The sequence below is a fragment of the Bactrocera oleae genome, chromosome 6, assembly GCF_042242935.1.
Source record: "Bactrocera oleae isolate idBacOlea1 chromosome 6, idBacOlea1, whole genome shotgun sequence".
Taxonomy (NCBI): domain Eukaryota; kingdom Metazoa; phylum Arthropoda; class Insecta; order Diptera; family Tephritidae; genus Bactrocera; species Bactrocera oleae.
In genome coordinates this window covers 36,264,338-36,290,061 of record NC_091540.1, presented here as the reverse complement: position 1 = coordinate 36,290,061, position 25,724 = coordinate 36,264,338, and the positions used below count along the sequence as shown (strand labels likewise).

General features: G+C 36.0%; 1 protein-coding gene and 1 long non-coding RNA gene across 4 annotated transcripts in view; one reads left to right on the top strand and one right to left on the bottom strand.

Annotated features, from left to right (window-relative positions):
* Positions 1-25,724, bottom strand: part of fng (Fringe glycosyltransferase) — a 101,375-nt gene that overhangs the window by 1,153 nt on the left and 74,498 nt on the right. For both annotated transcript variants that reach the window (XM_014240250.3, XM_014240251.3), the window contains exons 5-6: positions 1,233-1,371; positions 974-1,166 (exon numbers count right to left, since the gene is read on the bottom strand). In XM_014240250.3, the coding sequence (XP_014095725.1) occupies positions 974-1,166; positions 1,233-1,371 (332 nt within the window). The remainder of the gene's footprint in view (positions 1-973; positions 1,167-1,232; positions 1,372-25,724) is intronic.
* Positions 8,035-9,233, top strand: LOC118680762 (uncharacterized). 2 transcript variants are annotated; one of them, XR_004976362.2, is made up of 3 exons: positions 8,035-8,136; positions 8,206-9,106; positions 9,160-9,233. It is a non-coding gene; the product is annotated as an uncharacterized lncRNA (long non-coding RNA). The 2 variants fall into 2 exon arrangements; XR_011396970.1 differs by having other exon boundaries at positions 8,206-9,233.

The window sequence follows — 25,724 nt, the reverse complement described above, 5'->3', positions numbered from 1 at the left end:
TTTGTTATAAGAAGATATTTATTCCGCAGAACGTGTGCAAAATTTGATTAAATTTCAGATGGCTATCTCATAAACTAAAATACTATTTAGCGTATATACAGACGGACATGGCGAAATCGACTCAGCTCCTAATGCTGATCATTTATATAAGTAAACACTTTATTGGGTCTTCGACGTTTCCTTTTGGGTGTTACAAAGTTAATACAGTATTTAGGGTATAATTAAACAAAGCTCTGTCAAACTCACACCGTTCACTTCATGTCATTCTTGTTAGAAAAATTAGATAGCTTAATATAAGTCCTGAAGGACATAACAGAAGACGGCACCAGCACAAGCCAATTAGCTAATTGTGACCATTTTGCGAATTCTGAGTTTATTGAAAGTAATGCTCTTGTGGAGCCACATTGATGTTGTTGGGAGCTAAAGTGAGCTATAGCGTGAGCACCCCTGGTCTAGATGGTTGATAACAGTTGGCGGGCAAAATATTGAACAGAAGCTATATACCAAAACGCGCCTGCTTTTGAATCTGTTCAATCTGTGCATTCATGTCTATATTTTTGAAGGCAATTTTACCTTTTGCCGACTTTGACTAAGGGCTAATGCACTATGTGCAACTATTATATAATAATTTACAAGTTTTATAGCTGCCAGGCAGAATTTATATAGCAGGGTTGTCTAAACGACTAAAGTTTCAATTTTAAAATCGGGGGAATTGTGTTTACATACAAAAGGACATTCACAAATTCATTAAATATAGATTTATTTTAAGGATTTTCCATTATTAAAATTATGTTAGTTAATTTACTATCTAAAGCCTAAAAAAAGTCAAAAAGTTATTTCTCTCTTTTAGAGAGAGTTTCTTATCAGTCACAAAACTTCCTGAATTCCTCTGACAAATAAACTACTATTTCCGCCAGGAAATTAACGTATTCAATAGGAATTCATTTAATTGAAAAAAAGAAAACAAACTCACCGATGATAAAGCCCATGGTGACGTCATCAGGAAATCGTATTTTCCGCCCGATACTAATGAATTTGCCACCGCCGGCTATTGGCAACATTTTCATAGTGAGTGCACGACTTAGACAGAAGCCAGCGCCGCCTGTTGCAAACCAAAACGAAATTTTCTCACTCGATGTCTTGTTTTTATGCGTTGAAGTAGGATACTGTTTTCAATATAAATGTATGCATTAATTTTTTGATTCTTTATTGGCGACATTATATAAACTCACACTGTCCAGATGTATCTCCAGTGGCGAAAAAATACTAGGCTTGCCGAGGTACCAATCAACTGAAGGGCTGTACTCGTCCAAGAGTTTGACTAATCGTGGAATATTCACATAGTTGTCGTCATCGAAATGGCAAAACCACCTGTAAGTAATTTAAGAAAATGTGAGATATGAATATGAATAAACAGTAAGCACCTAATTAAATAGCAGAAATAACATCAATGCGGAAATGTGCTCTACTATAACCGCGAGATCGCTCAATTATGTCATTCACACGCACTCTTATTCATTCGCTCGTTGATAGTTCGTTCACACATTTGAATTTGATACTTGTGCGATTGCGGCTAATGCCTGGTACTCACTCCTCTAGTGGCACTACAAATATTCATTTTAGTTAAGAGCTACAATGGATTATAACCGTTTCTCATACAATGGTGGAATGGTTTGTTTGGTACTAAAGGATAAAAAATTATAGAAAGCTGCATCCAAACCATTTGACTGCCCCTATAAAAATAAAAGTCAAGTTTCGACATCAGTCTTAGACAAATTCATTAACCTTCAGTAGGGTACACAAACCTGTGTCTTTTGTCTGATATTCTAAGTTTGATTTCATTGAGGCAATTACATGTGGGGGGTCTGTAAACGGAGAGTGTACATTTTTTCTGATCTAATAAGCCAGAAAAAGTCTTTCTTTTCCCACGCTGCATGGTGCAACTGAAATGCTGTTATAAAAGTGTTGCAAAAGTGAATGTGCTACAATAACTACAGATATATTAAATAAATATTTGTGGCAATTAAGAAACACTAACATTAATTATATTTCAATGAAAAGTAGTACCTCGTAGCAGACCACCTTACAAAACAATTTAATTATGAATACACACACACACATCAACGTCGTTATTGGTTAACAGTTTCCACACAATTGATTGGCTCTTTATAAATTCTCAATTATTGGTCACTTATTAATGAATGTTGTCATGCATTGTTGTTGTGAATTTAACCAACGATTATTTATGAAAAAGCAATTACGTTCGTTTATTATTAAAATTTTCAAAGTTGAAAAACCCGTGGCTAATTTAAATGCTGCCACACACTCATATGCATGCACATACATGGCTATATATATATATATAAGTATATATATACCACGCAAAAACTAAGAGACATCAAACGATTTGACGTCCAGCTTAATGTGTTTAATCAGTCGAAAGCCAACGCAATACTTTGTTGAAATTATAAAAACACATACGCTATTCGAGAGCAAACGGAAAATGCAAACAGGAAACAAGTGACAGCAATTGGAGCGGCATCGGCATCATTAACAGCAACGTCACAAAAAAACAGGAAATTTTTTATTACTTTTTAAAGTTTTTTTTTTATACTCTCGCAACTTGTTGCTACAGAGTATAATAGTTTTGTTCACCTAACGGTTGTTTGTATCACCTCCGTCCGTCTGTCCGTCTGTCTGTCCGTCCGTCCGTGCAAGCTGTAACTTGAGTAAAAATTGAGATATCTTAATGAAACTTAGTACACATGTTTCTTGGTACCGTAAGACGGTTGGTATTGCAGATGGGCGTAATCGGACCCCTGCCAAGACTGCTATTTGGTACACAGGATCGCATTAGGGAGCGGCATCCGTAGTTATTTTTTTTTTAAGTGGGCGTGGTCCCGCCCCTAATAAGTTTAATGTGCATATCTCCTAAACCGCTTAAGCTATAATAACAAAATTCACTGATAACAAATGTTTTCGGACCCTCTATCGACAGTGTGATGGGGTGGCATGGTTGAAATCGGGTGACAACCCCTCCCCATATAACGGTACTGTTAAAAAATATTAAAAGCGCAATAAACCAAGCACTAAACACGCCAGAGACTGGCGGCACCTGGGATGGTATGAGATGACTTTATAGGAACCGCGTTCAAAATTATTGAGTGGGCGTGGCACCGCCCACTTTTAGGTGAAAACCCATATGTTGGGATCTGCTTAACCGATTTCAACCAAATTCGGTACATAACATTCTTTTCATATTTCTATGTTATACATTTGCTTTGCGAGAGTATAAAATGTTCGGTTACATCCGAACTTAGCACTTCCTTACTTCTTTTAATTTTTTATTGTTTTACTTTGGTGCAACAATATGTCGAACTAATTACGGCCTGCCACATAAGTTGTGGCCAGCAGTTGCGCTGAGTCTACAGTTAGCTAGTGATAAGGGTACAGGTTTCTGCCACAAGTGGACCTCTTAGTGTAGATCTTAGTGAAGAGGGTTTGCCACATCCCGAGACTCTACTGGTGACAGGCCAATATATATTGCTATACAGTTCAACATAAAAGGTCACAGGCTAAATACCTTCAAAATGATTAAAATTGCTTTCGATAAAAACATACTAACATAAATAACACAATAATACATAAGTATACTAAATATAGCTGTTTTAATCCAAATGTTCCCGCCTGTGTTCCCAAGATCCGTGGTACCACCGTATATGGTATAGCCAGCGCGACATAGACGAACTGAAGGGCAACGAGGGATGATTTACCTTTCAATACCCATAAGTCGTGATTAACGGAACTTTTCACTGACTGAATTATATAAGAGACTTTAATAGAAAAATGGCTTTGCAAATGTTAAGGAAAATCGAAATGAAAGTTGATTAACAAAAACCAAATTATTTTAAACGAGTTTTATAAGACGATTTATCGAGAACTTGAGTTGTTAAATGTATTGCATTCCTAACCTTTCGAGTTAACCTACACAGAGAATTTTTTAAAGCAAACATTTTATTTAACGAGTATTGATGCTAAAAGCTGTATTTTTTCCTTTTTATTAAACATGCTTGCATCGGTTTTGATCGGCATTGCGATTTGTCGAGCGCAGTTCATTTCATTACGGTTTTCTGCACTTCTGGCGGACGCTTGCATTGAACTTCACCCACTTAAAAAAGATGAGAGTGCGAGATACATCATCATTAACCGATTGCTGTGAGTTGATAACGCCGTCGCCGCGACTGACGAAGTCTCAAACACAGCAACCACTAACTGCCGACAGCCTCGTCCGTCTATCAGCTGACAATACAAACAGTTCAGTGTCCTAATTGAAGTATTAGCTACGTCAGACATACTATACATATATATACTATATATATAGAGAGAGATTTGACAGTTTTGGCCACAGAGTTGTTTTGATTCGTTCCTTTGTGCGGTTGTTAAATCGAAGCGGAAAGAAACGCCGCCGAAATTGCACGCTGCCGATGCACCACTTATCGCTCTGTGGTCATCTTAAAACGGTTTCGCTGCTACCACAAGCGCTACTGTTGTTGTGGCCTGCTGCTGCTGTCATAACCACACTGTGTGTGACGTGTAACCAATTTATCGTTATTCCGTTTTTTTGTCCACTTCTCCTTCGCTTTTGTATTCCTTTTGCAGAATATGGTTGCAAACAATTGTAAAAGCTTTTAACGGCAATCCTCTGTTCGACAAATATATTGGAGCAAATACAGCAACAACAGCAACTCAGGCATCCATCAGCTTATTTTAAACATGCTCACACACACATATGTAAACACTTTATGGCTGCATGTGAAGGCGACGCGTAAAACGTAAGCCTGTAGTCAAGTATATACCTCCTTATACATATGTATATGTGCATATACTTACATACAATACATTCATACTAAGCATTTGAGTTTGCATTCATGGTGTGTGCATTCTCATGATAGCCTGCTGTCAATCAATTTTTATTATGTTCACCACACGAAGCTGCAGTGCTTTCGGGACAAAATTGAAGCAGAAATGTGTAGATCCCTATACATACATAAGGTATATATTCACTTAAATGGTATACATAGATATATGTATATAAAACTTTTTGCACATGAGTACATATGTAAAGCATATGATTGCAAGCTATGTCTCCCTGCCTGCTCAATATTAGATGCCACGGCTTAGACTGTCGACCGGCTTGAATGGGTGGGAATTTCACGTAACCGAATCTAATTTTTAACCAAACTCAAAAAAGTTCTATCCGATAGTTGCTCAAACCTTTTTTTTTATAAACTGATGACAGCGGTTTTTGAATTTGTGTCTCTTAAGTGTTACATATTGGTGGAACGTGCCGCGTCGTCATCAGGGATTATGCAGTTGGCTGTTCACCAGTATATACTGCAACTAAAAATTCCTGGCTATCATTCAATTGTGCTAAAATGTAGTCATTTAAGTTTTCTATGTCAGATTGAAAATGACATAGTCCAAAATAAAACAGACTTGGTCCAAAAGATTTAGGAGATACCATATTTAAGACGCCGGATTAGATTACTAAACTTTAAATACTATGTGTCTATTCCACTAACCAAATTATGGTTTGGTTTTAAAATAATGCACAATATTACAATATTACCTTTACCTTTTATGTTAGTAACCAACTTTACCGACGTCTTTTAGCAACCGATCTGAGTATTAACATTATTTTGTTTATTTTATTATAAAAAAAATTTTCTAAAAGCCTGTAGCATTTTTAAGCCCACATTTTTTTATTTTAACAGGTGGCAACCCTTCGCAAAAATATCTCTGACATAAATATCTTTTAATCTTGGTCGGATGTTCACATTTTAATATTTCCATTGCTTTATTAATATACAGTCAAACTGGAAAGATATTAAAAGGTGGCACTCCTTAAAAATATTATGAACTAAAAGGATTATCTCCCTTATCTCTTTGAATTTTGTTGTACTTTATATACATTAAGTATCATGAAAGTGTTAATTTTCAATTGCTTGTGTTTCAAACCATTCCAGCGTAATAGATTGCGCTCAGATGAGGACTCTTTTTGTCGTTTCATATAGGCAAATTCTCTTTTGGTATCCCCATTGCGTTTACACGACCGACACACACAACTTGATTCGGACAATTTTCTGCATTTGCGTGCCGGGTTGAACGCCAAAAAAGTCCTCGTGTGAACATAATCAAACAGAGCTAGCCACCAAGTTGCATCATACACTTGAGTTATACTCAATGGCTTTGAATATAGTGTATAATTTGGGTTGAATTACCCTAAACACCGCCCAAATTTACACATAAACAGCCAGAAATGATGAATGATTGAATGAATTTAGAGCAGAATTATAACAAAAATAGTTAAGAGTAAAGGAATTGGAAGTTCTCTCCAGGAGTAAACACTTATTCACACTACAAATATATATGTAGTTTTATTAGCAACACAACCCACGAGATTCAATAAGTACAAACAATTTAATTTACGAAAGAAAAATCAAATCATAAGTCGTGTCGATATTATTAAAAACTTCAGCAAGAGAATCTTGTCATTAGTCATTAATAAGCCACATAGCGACAAATACGAATGTACCAATATATTTCGACTTGCTTGATAGTGAATAAATAGAATTTGCAGGGTAACTTTACGAGGACAATTCGACTTACTTACAAGACAATGTCCCGATCCGCAATGCAACTCTTACTAAAAGGTTTTCTGAGTCCAGAAAAATTCCGCTTTTGAAGTGGCCAGAAAAAAGGCCGGCTTAAAACCCTATCGAGGATCTGTGGCGAATAATAATATTATCTGATAAAGTTTTTAAAAATGGATGCTCGTTTATTACCGCAAAATAATTAAAAATGGCAATACAGCGAAAATGGGCTTCAATCGCCGTGTTAACGCTAAAATCTTTGCTTGAATCGATGCCATCTTGACTCAACCAATAAAGGAGAGCATATTAATTATTTACAACCTTAATTAATCAAAATATTCAAAGAAAATACCTTATTTTTTAACATGCGTATATAAATATTTTCTATCAAGTATATATTTACTTTTTTATTTTGTTGAATGTATTAAAGGAATCAGAGTTTATTTTTGCTGTGTGGTGTGACTATGCAAGTAAATAATTGAACAAAAACCAAAACTTTGATAACGCTTTTTTTTATATTACAAATTTGAAATCGTACAGATATCTTCTTTACTAAGGTGCTATCCCAGTAGAAAAAAATATCGTAGCAACACATAAAGCTCGAAAATGATGGTGTTTAGCTTTATTAAATTTTTTTAAGGAGTATTTCTTTGGTTGAGTTTTACTAAGGGTTTTAAGACAAAGTATGAAGACACCTAAGTGAAAATCTTATTGTGCTTACCATGACAATGCTAATGATATACTCATTATACCATGTTCCGACCGACACTTAATTACGAGATTTAGGCTGTTGAGTGCATTATTTCACTTACCTACTATTCAAAAATTAATCAGGGGTGTTGTAGAATCTGACAGATTTCAGAACTCAAACCGATAAAAAAATGTAGTATGTAGGCTTCATAAAGATAAATTATTGGTTCGCCTTTTGAAACAGAAGTTGTATCAGTTTTAGATATCATGGAAAGCAATTTTATCGGTTTTGTTATCAGAAACAAAGTAAGGAGATAGTCGCTGACAAATTTAAAATGTGATTTAAGAAATTAATTTATTTTATTGTTACAAATTAACTTAGCTTTATTATATAGAGGAAAACATAAGAATAAAATATAAAATCCCACAATTATTGAGGTTATAGAAATCAGATATTTTAAGAAAATTTTAAAAACATGTGATATACTCGTAAATCTTTAAAGTAAGCATGTAAATACATACAATGATGTGCGATAAAATAAAGCCACACAATCGCTGACGATGTTACTTCATTTAAAAGTTTATTGTGAACCTAATATTCTATGAACTCACGGTAGATAAATCTTTGAATATTATTCAAGTATTTCTGAAGTCAATTGCGAGTTTATTTTTTCCGAATCAGTGAAAGCCTGCTATTGACTGTGCAATGACGTGTGTGTTAATAATAATAGAGCCAAACGATAAAATTAAACATTTTGCGAAGCGAATAATTTAATAAAATTTTTAACAAAACGTGAGTAAAGAGTTTTAATTTTATACATTTAATGCAAATTTTGTTGTTTCATATAAATGAGCACCGCAGTTCTGAATGCCGAAAACTGATAAAAACTTTGAGTTTACAATCAAAAAGCCAAAACAAAATAGTTCGAATAGGCTGCTAAACCAAAATGGTTGCGAATGCAATAAATTATAAAGAAAAACTAGAAAATAGAGGTAAAAAATCCAAAATCAGTGCGGTTTTTCAAAGGCGAATCCTGAGTCAGGTGAGAGAAAATCCATTTGTGACCTCTTCCGCCCGTATTCTTTGAATGTGAATGCTTTAACCATTCGAAAGTTATAAATCAAAAAAAAATTTACCATAGTCAATATAAAAAAACGGTTAAAACTTGCCGAAGATCGTGCTGAATGGCCAGTTAGTACATGGCGAAAAATTCTTGGGTCAGATGAAAACAAAGTGAATTTATTCAACTTAAAGCAAGGTAGTCGTTCCGTGCGACGACCGCCTAATACCGAATTCCTTCCACAACACAATAAAAATACGATACAACATTGAGGTGGGAGTATAATGGTTTGGGGGTGCTTCTCATATTATAGAACAGGTCCGCTATTTCAATACACCAAGATTTTAAATGAAACCATATTACCTTATGCGGAGTTTAATATGCCCCTTAAATGCGTCTTTCAACAAGATAATGACCCGAAACACACATCGAAGCGGGCAAAGGAATGGTTGAGACAAAACGGCATGGCAGTTTTAAGCTCTCCCCCGCAATCTCCAGACCTCAAACCTATAGAAAATTTATGGCGGCAGCTTAAAGTGGCTCTGAGAGGCCAAAATCCATCCAATAAAGAGGACCTTTGGAGGCTAGTGAAGGCCGCATGGCATAAAATTCCAGCCGTTATGTACTAGAATTTAGTAGATTATATGTCCAGATTTTGCATAGCAGTTATAAAAAACTATGGATACTGCACTAAATATTAATGTAACAGTTATTATTCTTTATCCTTTCTTTGCTTATTTCATTAAAAATTACAGATTTCAAATCACCGGAAACAAATAAATTTAAATAACGTCTTCTGGCTCTATTTCAAAGCACAGCCAAAACGGGACATGCTAATGAGTTTTTAGTTTTGATTTTAGACTTAAGACTTTTAATTGGTATCTTAATATATACTCCATGCGTTGTTTCTTTTCTACCAATAAAAAAAAAATAAAATAATAAAAAAAATTCTGAAATATATTGATTTAAAATATATCTATAGTACTGGCTCTATTTCATCACACATCACTATATATATTTATGTACAAGCATTGAAGCATATGTAAGCTACATTTCATTTTGTAAACTTTAAATAGAATTGCTTCCAAATTTATTAATTTGCAAATTTTGTCACACCAATAAACAACTGATTATAATATTGGTTTTGCGTATGTTATGTTCGAAAAGGACAGAAGTGGTTTGCAATTCTGACAACTTAGCAAATCTGTTTTGGATTCCACAACACCCCTGAATAATAGTTACCAAAAGGGTTTGTTCGATTTGTCTACGAATATATCGAAATTATTGGGTAATATTTCCCATTTGTGTTATATCTTTTCTTCAGGCGTTTTAATTGAAGCCTGCTGGTAGGATGTTCAGTTCATTAAGAATTTCAATATTCTTGCACGCAGAACGCATGCCGAGGCTACCTTACACTCAACTCTCTACATATGATTTCATATTAGAAGTACTACAAGTACAATTGTACAATAATTTAAAACCAGTTGAGCGAATGATTAATTTATTTCTCAACACCTGAATTCAGTTTCAATTCTTAAGTCTACTACACATGCGTTTGTGTGTGTATTTATAGTTATATTCAGTTCATTTAGACTTCATTATTTTTACAATAATGTGTTTCTTTTAGACGCCTCTTTATTGACATAAGCTTGTGACGAACTCACAAGACTTGGGGAGACACCCAATTTGTTAGACGACCGCCCGCGCTTATTTGGGTCTTCAATGCGCATATGCTTTTACATAGATACATATGTCTATATGAATGAATATTTGTTAAATATTTGTATATTTCTTTATAAATGTGTTTGAAAGTGTTTGAGGTCTTCGATGTTCAAATAACAATCAATCATCATCATCGTAATCACCAGCCTGCGCCTCAACAGCGAGGATTAACACCAGCTCTGCCAGACAGTTCACTTACGCACACAAACGTAGTATACATATTATATGTATATACACATATATCCGCACTAATGGTCGCAAACCACAAAACATCAAACAGCCAGAATCAAACAAGGCAACAGTCAATATTTGTGAGAAGGCGAATGATTTTTAAAAGCGCAACAAAAATGGGTAGCAGATAAACAACAACAAATTACACTTAAAGGCGCTTTATCTAATGATGAATTTAGAATAAAAGAAAACACATTTATTTGGTATTCATATTCATATGTCTGGAAATATGTATGTTCTGTATATGTGTGTATATAGACCCATATAACCATTCGAGTGAGTTTCTGCCTAGAGATTGTGTGATTGTGTATGCTTCGGATTAGGGATCCAACTGTGTGAGACAATTATTCTGTTGGTGTTTTGTTTGTTGCGATCGGTTCCAAGGCGAATTGGGATGATACAAATCGAAGCGTTCGCGGGTGTCGCAAGCTGAAGGTGCAGGAGATTTATTTCGATAGATTTGGGTTTGAACATATCTATATATTTATGTGTATGTGTAGGTATGCGTTGTCTTATGTGTTTTATGCGGCTTTGTTTTTACCGCAAATAAACCACGAAGAATTAAATGAAAAATATGAATCTTAAATGCAATCGTACTTAAATGATTCATAAAGCAAACAAAAAAAAAACAAGAACCAAATAAGTAACAACAACAACTGAAAAATTTCTTAGCCACACCTTTTGGTGCCGAATTTTTGAATTCGAATGTCCCTTTAATCCGCTCAAGGAATGAGTTATTCAAAACTGACTTATGGTTTAATTCATTAGCTGTGGCACTTCGAGATTTTTCATTATTTTTATTGCTTCTAGCTTGAGAGTTAACAGAATTTATTAAACTGCGAGATTTGAAAACTTTGAAAACTTAAAATTAATTTGTCTGCTTTTTTTAACGGCACCCAGTAGCGGTATTTCGGAGTACAGATACATATGTATATACATAGGTTATAATAGGCACCACACCAGCATTTTAACTGTGGTAGCGTTTTGATAAATAACTTTTGGTTCAAAAGAAGTCTGTCAAATAGTATACACATATGTACTTATATTAATAAGATATCAATATACTCTTTTGTATTAACTCAAATCTACAAGTTTCATGTGGCTTTTAGATGCAAAATTTTTGATATAGGAACAGCGCGCAGAAATAGCATATAAGTTAAACAATTACATTTTATTAATTGTTTTTAAAAAGCTGGCGGAACTTTGTCCGCACATCACTTATTTATTTTGAATCCAACTTAAGACTAATTACAATTATTAGCTTAACTTAAAATTACACCTACTATTGGCCACACTCACGTTGCACTTTAATATGCGCTCTATTTGTTTTTATTGCAAAATCGATATTTTTGCTGATCGTTGTTTACTTCAATTTATTGATATTTAGCTGACTATTGTTTTAGTGTTATTTATTAATAGTTTGCTGACTGTTGTTTACGCAAATTATGTTGAGGTGTCAGCAATTATGCGAATGCGCGTGTAGAATGGTTGACCATTGGCAAAATTCAACCTAGTTGAACTTTTGCAAGTTCTTGTTTTTTCTTGAGTAAGGCAATGTTATCCTGTCTTTGTTGTTCTAGCTGTTGTGGGTCACTATAAATTCTATTTCCAAAAAATATTTCTATTGGTTTACTTTTTGTCGTTGAGTGTATTGAGGAATTGTATTCTTGAACTGATTTGAATAGTAATTCTTCAAATGTTATTCCTGCGTAATTTGCTTTTAGGCATCTCATTATTTCTGACAGTGTACTATGGAATCTTTCTATTTGTCCATTGCTTGTACTGCTATAAGGCGGAGTGGTGTAAACGTTGATGGACATTTGGTCTTTAAGTAGGTATGATATGGTAGCGGAATTAAGGGACTTTTCGTTATCTATTACTACGAGTTTCGGAATTCCGAAGGCGATCATTAATTCTCTGATTGGGTCTTTAACGTGCTCTATTGCTCTGGAAGGTATCACTTTTACCTGGACGTATTTAGAAAATTTGTCAATGGCGGTGAGGATTAATTTCTTATCCGTGGAATATATGTCAACATGAACTATTTCGCCTGGTGATTGTGGAATAGGGGTTTCTTGTATTTGAGGTTTAGGGGGGTGCCTATCGTATTTATGTTCGCGGCATGTGGAGCATTGTCTGACCGTTTTTTCGATTTTCGAATGCATGCTTTGTAAGTAGAATTTCTTTAAAATTTGTGCTTTATTTTCGCGACTGTTTCTGTGTGCTCTTTGATGTTCGCTTGCGATTATTTCTTCTTGCTCTGTTTCGTTTGTTATATCCTGGAGCAAGGTTTGCGTAAAGCGTATTTTGATATTTCGGAAGTGTAGTGGATATATCTCCTGGATTTTTCCCATCAAGCTTTCTGTGGTATGCAGACCGTTGATTAGTGCTGGGTCTAGATAGCGTTTGAATATGGCTATAATATCCTGTTCGGAATAGTTTTGCTTTGTAATGGTATGTCTGTGATAACTGGGGAATGGTATCTGGAATGAGTAGCTGTCCTCATTTCCAAACTTTAGGAATAGTTGGTTCTTGAAGGCATTAATTGGTGCTTCGGTGGCGGGAATTAGAAGATGTGAGGAGCTTTTGTTGCTATGGTCTGTAATGGTAAGGGTATTAATATCGGTTTGTGGTGGTCTGGATAGCGCGTCTGCAACGACATTAGTTCTTCCTGGTTTGTATTTCATATCATAGTTGTATTCTTCGAGGATACACTTCCATCTTTTCATTTTTCCGTTGTGATGATTAAATGCAAAAGTAAGCGGTTGGCGATCTGTGAAAATTACAACTTTCGCTGACCCATACAAATAGTTTCTAAGTGAGGTGAGAGCCCAGATTATTGCCAGCATTTCTTTTTCGTTCGCGGCATAATGTTCTTCTGTTTTGTTGAGTGATCGGGATATGAAGGTTATTGGTTTTCCTGATTGTTCAAGGACAGCACCTAGAGCGTAGTTTGATGCGTCAGTAGTGAGGTGAAATTCTTCTTTGAAATTGGGGTAATATAGTATGACTTCGTTTGATGTTAGCGCGGATTTAATTTTATTGAAAGCAGTCATGGCGTTACTGTCGAACACAACCGGCTTTTTACTGGAAGAATTTTTGGACACGTGTCCATCTTCCCCTCTCAAAAGCGAGGTCAGGGGTTTTGCTAATTTAGCATAATCCTTCAAAGTTTTTGGGCAAGGAAAATCTTGAATTGCCTTTACTTTCGTGGGATTGGTTTTTAATCCTGTGGGAGAGACAATGAAACCTAAAAATTCTACTTCTCTCTTGAAAAATTCACATTTGTCCAACTGGACCTTCATGTTCGCTTTTTCTAGCGTATGGAAAATTGTTTCGACATTTTCTAGGTGGCTTTGGTCGTTATTGCCAAATACTATTATGTCATCTATGTAGACATAACATATTTTACCTATATGATCTTTTAGGATGTCGTCTAGCGCTCGTTGGAAAATAGCGGGTGCATTTTTCAACCCGAATGGAAGTCTGGTGAATTCGTACTTTCCGTTATTGATAGAAAATGCTGTCTTCTCAATGTCGGATTCTCTTAGTGGAATCTGATGGAAGCCACTCTTCAAGTCAAGAACGGAAAAGTATTTGTTATTTCCTAGTTGTGAGAGAACCTCATTAATTTCGGGGATCGGGTATCTGTCGGCTATTGTTAATGTATTTAATTTTCTGTAATCTATTACTAATCTGTATTTTCTTTGGCCTGATGCATCTAATTTTTTTGGTACAACCCAAACGGGTGAGTTATACGGTGAGCAGGATGGACGAATAATCCCGTCCTTTAGCAAATTTTGTATTTCTTGGGAAACAAAATCTCTCATAGCAAGAGGATATGGATAGTATTTAGTATAGACTGGAGTATCCGAGGAAGTCCTGATCTCTCCTACAACTGTAGTGGTGTATGTTAGTTTTTCGTCAGGTTCTGTAAAAAGATGTGGATATTTTCTTGTCAACTGAATTATGTGTTGTTTTTGTGTAGCTGTCATATGGTCAGTTCTAACGTCAATTTGATGAACTGTAGGTGAGAGTTTTTGTTTAATTTTAATTTGTAACCCGTTATCTATTGTCAAGGTGACGTCCCGTATGTTGATTGTTGCATGAAGGTCTTTTAAGCTGTCGTTTCCTATTATTCCGTCAAAAGATTTTAGAGTGGGGAGTAAAAAAAATTTGAGGGATGTGCCAGTTTTTCCAAATAAGTTTATAACTGTATGGTGGGTAATTTTGATCTATCCAGCGATAGAATTCGCAAAGAATGGTTCGGCGTTAGGTATTGTCTTTGGGACATGGCAAGGTTGTATGTGCATTTAGCACAGCAGGTCGAACTAAATTGTTAGGGTTTGACATAACTCAAAAGATTTATTTTTTTATTTTAGCTTGTTATTGTTAGATATTTTCAATGATTTTATTTTATATTGGTTAGGTGTCCTTATACTCTGGAGGGTCCCTTTGGTGGTGAATCGCAGAGTTGGACTCTAGTTATTTAGAACCGGAGGGTCCCCCGTTAGGTGGTGAATCTCGGTTCTTTTTTTTTATTCTTGTAAGTTATTGGCTGTACGAGCCTTTTTTTATTTTGTTTTATAATTTATAATTCTCTGGAGGGTCCCTTGGGTGGTGAATCGCAGAGAATTTTAATTTTATAAGCTGGAGGGTCCCCCCGAAGGTGGTGAATCGCAGCTTGTATTTTTATTTTTTTTTATTGCCTGTACAAGCCTGTTATTATTTATATGTATTATTTAGGGTTAGTAAATATACAGGTTTTAGATTTACATTTAATTAATAGTAAGTCGCAAGACAGAATATTTTTAAATTCTTAAAACTTTCTTTAAATATTTTTTCTTTTCCAGTTTCTCTCTTACTTTGTTTTATTTTAATGTTTACAGTCGCAAGACAGAATATTTTTTAAATTCTTAAAACTTTCTTTAAATATTTTTTCTTTTCCAGTTTCTCTCTTATTTCTTTACTAATATTTTTATTCTTAAATTTTATTCTTAAGTTTATTCTTACTCTATTCACTTCCTGGCGGTGGGGTGTGACTCCTTTTTGCTATCGGCTACTCCGGCACCTCCAAATCGTCGCACATTGGAAGCGTGCGTTCGTTTCCTATAGGAATCCAACGCTGGACCGGCTCTAGGTTCGCGTTCTTGGTGTCTATTATTCCACTTTACTTAACACACGATTTAGAAAACTTTAGCGAACTTTAACCCGGTCCCTGCTCGGGCGCCAGTTAAACAATTACATTTTATTAATTGTTTTTAAAAAGCTGGCGGAACTTTGTCCGCACATCACTTATTTATTTTGAATCCAACTTAAGACTAATTACAATTATTAGCTTAACTTAAAATTACACCTACTATTGGCCACACTCACGTTGCACTTTAATATGCGCTCTATTTGTTGTTATTGCAAAATCGATATTTTTGCTGATCGTTGTTTACTTCAATTTATTGATATTTAGCTGACTATTGTTTTAGTGTTATTTATTAATAGTTTGCTGACTGTTGTTTACGCAAATTATGTTGAGGTGTCAGCAATTATGCGAATGCGCGTGTAGAATGGTTGACCATTGGCAAAATTCAACCTAGTTGAACTTTTGCAAGTTCCGGAGTTAACTTATACAACTCGCATACAGTTATTCGTTCAGTTCATGAAGATACAAATTAAACAAGCAAGGAAGGGCTAAGTTGCAAGGATCAAATCCGGGGATATATCTTCCAGTGTTGGCAAACCTTTATATTAAAAGTTGTTCCGAAAGAGTTCAACATTAATTGTTCGAGAAAGCATTATATAGAGTATATTTGGCGCAATAAATATCTGAGTAAATATTAAGATATCTTACTAATTGACCGATATTTTCTGTACAAATTCTACCGGAAGCTCGAAAATTTTTAGGTATTTGTCGACTAAAGGAAATATTGAGCCCTCTCCTTTGATTTCGAGAGGTTCTTTAGCCCAAATATGCCTTTTGCTACTGCGATCCCTTCTGCCAATTACAGTGTTATATCTTTATTTAGTGCTTAGTTGTGGGCGTAGTAGTGGTCCGATTAAGCCCATCTACGAACTCGTCCTTCCTCTTTTGCCAAGGAACACGTGTACCAGGTTTCATTACGATATCTCAATTTAATACGGGCATATGGTTTTAGACGAACAAAACTATTATACTTTGTAGCAACATGTTGCAAGAGCATAAAAATTATAAATTGATATAACTAACAATACTAGAACGGTGTTAAAATCTTTATAGAAATAAGACCTCCAGCTAGAATTAGTTTTGAATAGTTATTATGAGTATTTACTTTACGAATTTATTTACTCTGATTGCAAGTCATTAGAAGATATATGTATATATTTTATCTCGCTAGTGCTAGTAGTAGGTCAGCGCTGGCCAAGTTATAAGAGCCCCCCACATTCAAACGCAAAGCGCAGCAAGACGAGCGTGTTTCTTCGAACAATTTATATTTTTTGAACTCAAGCTTCAGAATACTAGATTTGAGTTATAAAATGTCACAAAAATAATATTTTCTCACGAGTGCATATGAAATTGAATTGTATGTAAAGTAATCTTACCACAATTGTACAAACATACATAAGTACATACACGTAATGAAACTTAAAATGCATTTCGTTAAATATTTATACGACCAAATCTAAAAAACTCGCGAATTTGCTCTTGAAATCTGTATGCATGTATAATGGCATGTAGCGGCAAATAACTGGGTATTCGTTGACAGTTGCTTATACCCTACAAGAAACTGCTGATGGGTTCACCAATACACTCACATTTATTATGTCAGTACTGACAGTCAAATGAACAGTAAAATGACTGTCAATGTTTACGATTTTTCCAAAAGCAAATTCTGTATACGTCGAAAGTAGACAGTATATATTTCCATAGAAGTTTCGATAGCTTATGTAGCTGTTATTTCGTGCGATAAGCCAAAAGTATTGCGTGCTCCTGTACAATAAAATTTTTTGTTTTATTAAATAAATAACGAAGGAGTTTTGAAAAATAATAAACGTAAGTTATTATTAAGTTTACAATAAAATTATTAATTTTTAATTAAGGAATTAAGTGAAAATTTCTTTTCATAATTTATTATTTAATTATATTTTTGTTACACTCTTTTTTTATATTTATGTATATTATTATAACCAATTTTAATTAAAAAATTTGAATTTATTAAAGAAATAAAAATTATATTATCTACTGCGCAAAAGAATTTTTCACTTGTGATTGACTTACAGTCATAACTGGCAGTTTTCATTTAAGGTCAGCAATGACTCAGAAAAAGACATGAGAGTGAGCAGTATAGATAATGAGTGAATCAATTCCGAATACCCACTTGTTAAAGAGAGATGCAAACTCACACACATGCGTTGTTTATATCAGTTTTTGCACAAGGCTCTTAAGAAAATGTTAAAAACTTTGTTCGCGCGCTGGCAAAGTTTTTTAAGCTGTGACTGTCATTTGACCAGTCAGATGACTGTCACTGTTCTTGTAGGGTATGTTCATAATTACATGTGTGTAACTCATTTATGCGACGTATTTGGAAGCAAGTGACAACTGTTTGAAATTGATTATAATCTGCACGCCAACACAATAGTGTTTAGGCAAACCCCAGCAAGTGCACAAATACACATACATATATATGCACAAATACACATACATATATGTGTAGACACAACGAAATGTGGAGCACATTATAATTGAGACAGAACGGATGTTGCTCCAACAACAATAACATAGCAATCAAATTAACACACGAACACACAATATTCTCACACACACACACATACACATAAATAGAAGTACTTATTTGCACATTTGCATTCTGATATGTGATTGCCAGTTGGACTTTCTGCGCTGCGGTTCGCCCTGCCCGCTTAGTCAATTTGCCGGTAGCCGTTGTTGCTGCCACTTATGTGCCACCGCCGTACAATCTTTAAACATCATTGTTGACAATATTGGCGGCGTCACCCGCTCCAGCCATCGGGGCAGACTAATTTCGTAATCATGCGGTAGCATTGATGCTGTGGGCGCTTCTTCTTGTGTGACATTGTTTGTTGATGAGACAGACGAGCTGTGTGACCTTACTGCCACTTATTTAATTCAACTAGCTTGTATGTATTTATTATTGATGCGCGTCAGTTGTTGTATTAGTTCTTTCATTTAATGTTATATGTTTGGCTGTTGGTGAACATACCATTGCTGCCATTGTGGGCATCTTCGCAGGCATACTCCATCTCTGCTTTTGATACCACATTGAAGAGTAGCAAGTGTGTGTATGTAAGAGTGTTTATGCGTAAATTACAATGCATCCGCTTCGTGTTTGTTCTTGCGCCAACATGCGTGTGTACCTTATTACTTTTCTGTTTGAAATCGTCACCATAAAGCCGGAGCAAGTTCGCTGATTATGTCCATAAGTGGCACTAATTCAACCCAGCGGTGAGACAAAACGGAAGAAGTGCCGCTAAATACCGTGAAATGGATGTAGATTCCGTTAGACGTGCACACGCATAAGTCCACATAACAAACTACATACATATATTTATGATGATAGATGTATAGATGTGTGCGGCATAATTGAGCAGGAGCGGAGTGCTTACTTGGGAATGAGCGACTTTATAGCTGTGAGAACCGTTTGATGGGAACCGATATTAAATCACTCGCAGTTGCTCGTAACCGGCATTTAATGTCACAGCGCTCAATAGTGAAAACCGCAATTTTATCTAGTGAAACAGCTGCGCCAAGACTTCTTGTAAATATAACTTAGGAAGCACATATATGAGGAAGCAACGTCGAGTTGCATAAAATTTCCACGATTTTAAAACGTTGTGCCAGTGAAATACTTTTCTTGATAATTTACCATATGTGTACTTTGACAGCTACACATCTATAAACGCTCTTCACCTATTAAAAAACTCTCTTCATAATACTCAGACTAATAATAGTTTGCTTGTTTTTCTTTTTATTTACCAAATTTTAAGATTCAAGATCAAGATCATCAGTTTTTTTTTTTTTGGATATGCCTATGCTCAAATCTAGCAGTTTCTAAGGCATTACACCTTTCTTATTTTCGCTAACGTTCTCATGTTATTGGACAAATACAATAAAGTTTAAGGTCTAAATAGTAAATATGATAACAACGTTAGAGCTCAGGGTTCTATCGGTCTCCTGACGTACGAATTCACGGGTGTATCGGATGTGTCGGCACAAAGACAGTAAAAAAGAATCCAAGATAATCAGTAACGAGTTCTGGGAGACGACCACTATTAGTTAAAACATCTCATATTCAAAAGATCTTTCGGTATCGTATGATGTAAGCATATCTGCACTTTAAGGAAGCTGTGGGTGCAATATTTGCCTTTTCCTGCGAAAATTTCTGCTTTATTTAGATGAATTTTGTATTCAAATGCAAAAGAACCTTCAAAGCTATATTACATTACACAAATACAAAAGTTTTCCATACAAGAACTTGATTTTGATCTTTCAGTTTGTATGGCAGCTTGTGCAGTGCCACACCCACTGTCAAATTTTGAACGCGGTTCATATAAAGTCATCTCATACCATCCCAGATATAAAATTTAATGTCTCTGGCGTGTTTAGTGCTTGATTTATCACGCTTTTAGTAGTTTTTAACAGTATCGTTATATGGGGAGTGGGCGGGGTTGTCACCTGATTTCACCCATTTTCACGCTGTCGATACAGGTGCTAAAGACATTTGTTCGCAATTTTGTTAGTATAGCTTTATCGGTTTAAGAGATATGCAAATCAAACCCATTAGGGAACGGGACCACGCCCACTTAAAAAAATTTTAACTTCAGATGCCCCTCTCTAATGCGATCCTGTATACCAAATAGCAGTCTTGTATCTTATTGTGAACCATAGTTATGCCAAATTATTTGTTTTTGATTAATGGACGGACGGACGGACAGACAGTCACCCGGATTTCAACTCCTCTCTTCATCCTGATCATTTATATATATGTATATAACCCTATATCTAACGCAATTAGTTTTAGGTGATACAAACAACCGTTGTGACTTATCAATGAATTCCCGGTAAACGCGACTAAGCGTATATGGGCGACGTATTTGGGCGCAGGCGAGCATTATCAGCGGTTAATGCAGCTCATCGCATAAAAAAGCTGCTAGAGCAACAACGAGACATGTTGTATGTAAATACATATAAGTATACTCATTACTGTTTCAATTTGTTTACAGGGTGGTTCGAATCATGAAAGTACCTAATACTCATATTATTACCCATATTTATAAATATGTCATATATTTACCTTTTTTACATCCATTAATGTGAGTTATTTCCATACAAACTTAACAATGAACATATATGTTCATATGTGTGTGTAGATTTGAGACTCACTTGGAAAGGTAAAAATTATTTCTAAGCTTTTGACTCTTTTCATAAATAAAATTCTTTTATTTGAGAATAACAGTCGATAGGTCTTCACGTATAGGGACATCTTAATTCGGACTGAACTATTTGAACTACACGTACGAACTAGAATTTGTTAGCATTTGTTTTCTAGGTACAATCTTATTTTAACGTGGGTGAGGTTTGATTTCAGTCAGAGGAGGTTATAATAAGAGTCAGTCTGCCCAATATTAAGTTAAAAAAATTTAATTATTTTAAATATAATCCTTATAATAAACTATTTTAAAACAAAAAAACACGTTAACTTCGGTTGCACCGAGTTATAATATCCTTCACAGCACTTGATTCCGATCGTTAAATTTGTATGGCAGCTATATGATATCTAAATAGTGATCTGATCTGAACAATTTCTTCGGATTCCGATTGTTCAGTTTGTATGGCAGCTATATGCTATAGTGGCCGTTCCAAATGAGGAGCTTCTTGTTGAGAAAAGGACAGGTGCAAACTTTCAGATCGATAGCTTGAAAACTGAGGGACTATTTTGTATATGTACAGACAGACGGACAGACAAACGAACAGACAGACGGACATGGCTAAATAAACTCAGCTCATCATGCTGATCATTTATGTATATTTTTATTGGGTATTCGACGTTTCCTTCTGGGAGTTATAAACTTCGTGGGAAACTGAATATACCCTTTTCAGGGTATAATGAGAAGAACGTGCAGTTCTTATAGCAATAAATGTATAACTAATGTTTTACTAGTTTTTTCTAGTCGAATTAAGGTTATTTAAATAGGAGAATCGATCTTGTATGAAGATCTTTGTCTTGATTTTGATCGGTCAGTTGAAATAACAGCTATATGCTATAGTGATTCGGCAACTTGTTCGGAAATCGTAGCGGACAATAATCTATGCCGAGTTTCATGAGGATACCTTGTCAAATGAAAATTTCCATACAACAACTTGACTTTGATGGGTTAATTTGCGAGCTAATAGCCTAAAGTGGTCCAATAACTGCGTTTCCAACAAATGATTTCTTAGGGAGAAAAAACGTGTGCAAAATTTCAGCTCGACAGCTCAAAAACTGAGGAACCACTTCTCGTACACAAGCACACAGACGGACATGTCTTGTCACGCTGATCAATTATATTATATAATTTATAGTTTCTCTGAGGTTACCTTCGGAGTATTGAAAATTTCGTGGTAAACTTAATATACTATATGTAAATAAAAATTCGTTCTATTAAGCCATTAAAGTGAGTAGCTTTCTATCAGGACCTTCAGGTAATGTTTTTTCAAACGCGTTTTTCACAATTTAACGTTCTTGTAAATTAATTTTAATAAAAGTAAATTGTAGTTAAGAACCTGGAGGCAAGAAAAATATTTTAATTAAAAAATAATTGTTCAACTATTTAGGTATGATTCTCTTCATAAATCAATTTTATAGATCCTAGTCAAGTGAGAGCTACCAGTTATTATGATATTTTGATAGAGGTTGACTGTAATTGATGAAATTAATATTTTAAATGCATGCTGTGGCCAAGCTTTAATGTCACTTATTTCCTTATACTTCGTGTTTTAGATTGAATGCAATTTGCGCAACTGAGTATGTTGGAGAATTTCGCCCTGCAGTTACAAGACTCCTGTAGCACATGTGCATGTGTTCAACTTGCAACAAGCACTTGCGTTGGTCAGTGGCAGCAGGAGTTACGGCACCAGTCAGTCAATGCGAACAGCTGCAGAGTGAAGGAAAACTGCAATAGTTGTAACTCTCAGCTGAGCCTGGAAAGCCGTTCAGTTGCTGCTATGCTCTTATTGCAACACGACGTAATTACCGGCTTCGTACTAGCTAATTAACCTCTTTTTCTCGCCGTGCTTGCTGTGGCTCACTTGTTGTTACTGCTACTTGCACAAAGGCTGCTTGCCCGAGGCTTAAGAAAGGTGAAGTTCTCGAAGGCCTTAAAGTGCGAGCGCATAGGGACGGGTGGTACAGTTTTGAGCGCGGCTTATGTTGAATGCCACTTGGTGCCACCGAAGGTAAAAAAAAAAAAAAAAAACAGCAACAAACAAAACCCAGATTACACCTGCCACAACCGTCGTGAGTGTGTAACTACGAACTCTCTCTACACATGGTCATGAGTACTAGTTTGCGGTGCTATCCTCCTGCTTATGGGTTTTCAAGATGCTTGCACTTGTTTGGCACTTGGCGTACGGCTGGGCACACTTGCCGCCACAAATGCAATAACAACAATGTTTAACGTTGCAGCGGCTACTGGCCGTCATCAACTGCGCAACCGCTACCAAGTCCACACTTTGGCTCGATGCCAGGAAACGACGGACGAAACGAGTTACCCACACACTTGTTTTGCGGCTCTTGCTCCATTTCGATTTTTCTTATGTAAAGGTATTGTTATAGTTTGGTCGCATTTGCACATCAGCGACTCTAATTCCGGCCACCATAAGCAAGTTTATGAACTAATTCCTTAAGCTCACATTAGGCGGACCGACTGTTGCCAAATGAACGCACATAACTAACACACCCACTAAAAGGCATTCGAACACGCATGGAAATGTTCAAGTGGAAAATACAAATTAAACCTACTCTTATTGCCGTGTTGCGTGTCCGATGAAGCGCCGCGAAATAATAGCAAATTGTCAACGACTTTAAATCACTGAGTCTCTCAGAAGTGAACGCTGGAGGCGAGCGATTTGTAGAGCCATTTTTTCCAGCGCTTGTGGCAACTAATTGCGGCATTTGATTACTGTTCTAGCGCTGCATTGCGAGAAATTGCATGCCACACAGTATGCAGCGCATTCCGGTACTGCAGAATTATTTGTTGAACATATTAATTTGGCTGTTGCAAAATGAGTGCAACTGCTGATTGCTGGCTCGCACCGTTACAATAGCAAAGTAAGGCAGGCAAGTTGCACAGAGCACTAATTACAATTTTATGCCTTCCGTCGGCACCCAGCATTAAGTCCCCTTCAACGTATAGGCCCCGCCGTTGTTTTGGTCTTTTTTCTGCAGCACACGGCCAACCAACAGTTTGAATTCCAGCAGCAGCATATGAAGCAACCAAGCGCACTAAACCACACCGCCGACCACATTTGCCACCAGCCACAATAGAGGAGAATAGGTGCTACGCCGCATTGATGGTGTTGCTGACCGCGACAGCGGACGACTGTACATGTGACTGTGGCGATGATGGCATTCACATTTTATGAAGCGATTCTTTTTCTCGCTGTGACATTACTAGCGAGCTGTTGTTATTTTTTGTTGAAGTTTGTGTTTTTCCGTCTCATGTTTGCTGGTTGAGTCTCACGCACCGGCACTAAGAACTGGAGCAGCGGACATAGACTTAGAGCTTCAGCAGAAACAGTGGCGGCGATGTTGTCTCCGTAATCAAGATCGAAAAGAAAACGGTGGAGTTGATGAAGTTGATGGAAATGCACTCACTTACTTACTTGGGAATTCGGTGGTATTGCTTGATTTGATGGCCACCTCTTGCGGTTGGCATTTACAGTAATTGAAAAACATAAAATCTGCTCTTAAGTGCTTGTTGTTAGGGGAAATGAGGTTCAACGGAATAACTTCATTGCAAAATGAACGTAAAAATACATACATTTGTATATACGGGAGCCAAGAAACATGAAGCTCTATGAAAATCTAGGATAAAGGTGCTTGTGATTGCCACATATTTCCTCATATCAATTATAACAGTTAACGGTTCCTATAATTATAGAGGAATCAGGAATAGAGCGATTGCTGATTGTAACTTCTAACGAAAAAAACGGATTATTTTGACTGACTGTCGGTCCAAGCCCAAATTGTTTTCAGTCTTACACATAGTTTAAATCTTCCGAACTCTAAAACTGATAAGACCATATTATTCGAAATAAAATACAACACGGAATACCTTTCGACTTACGGATAATGTTTTATGTCATCCTTAAAAAACCAAAGAATAAATTTTGGCATTCCACTGGAAGTCAATTTGGTTTTCATCTCGTGGGATGTGATCATACAATTTCATTACGTATGACTTTAATATCGTCTCGTGAATATTGTTTTCGATGAGGTCCCTAAAGTTGCAATACGGATTCACAAAAGAAAGCATACCGGCGAATTAACGAACCAACTCAGACCTCTTTATGTATGATTTTAAGCTATCTCCGCGTGTCTGATGGATAACAGGGTAAAACTACGCCCTAGAAATCGTTATTTGACGAGAATTCTAGTACCTCGACACTTCAGATAACGGTATTCTTGTATTATTATTATTATAAAAAACTAAAGAGGCTTGTGGTCGATTCATATATAGCAAATATTTGTGCATATAATTGAAAATTTCATATGTCTTGCAATATTTTCACTTGGAGCATTTCCCCTGCACGTACTTTCGTCATTTTTTTTCGATTGACCTTAGCCGTGACTTCAAGCGCATTCGCAACATATTCTTACACAATGGTTGTATGCTGAGCAGGGGAAAAGTTGCCATAGTGCAAATCGCCAGAGCAAAGTTAAGTATGGTCACGGCTGCAAATATAATTTCATGCCGATTGTGAATACTCATACCGGTATACGTAAGAATGCACAGACCCGTAAATTACCGCGGAATATTGTATATGTACAAAATGTGGCCCGATGCATTAAGTGCAACTTCTACTCATATACCATATACACGCAATTATGGGTATATATTTATGACCGCTCGAGTGACCACTGCGCCGCGCTTCCTTGTAGCCACCACCGTTACGATTGGCTGCCGCACCGTTCTCAAATATAAACTAATGCAATAATTTGCCATGAAATTATTATTTTCAAAGGTGATTCTTACGAAACTCGTTATAAAACATATGAATGCATATATGTTTATAGCAATGTGTAGCTTTCGTTCGACTATTTGTTCTTTTTATATTACCTTGTTTATTGCTAAGGATTTGGCTTCTGGCACAGCTGCA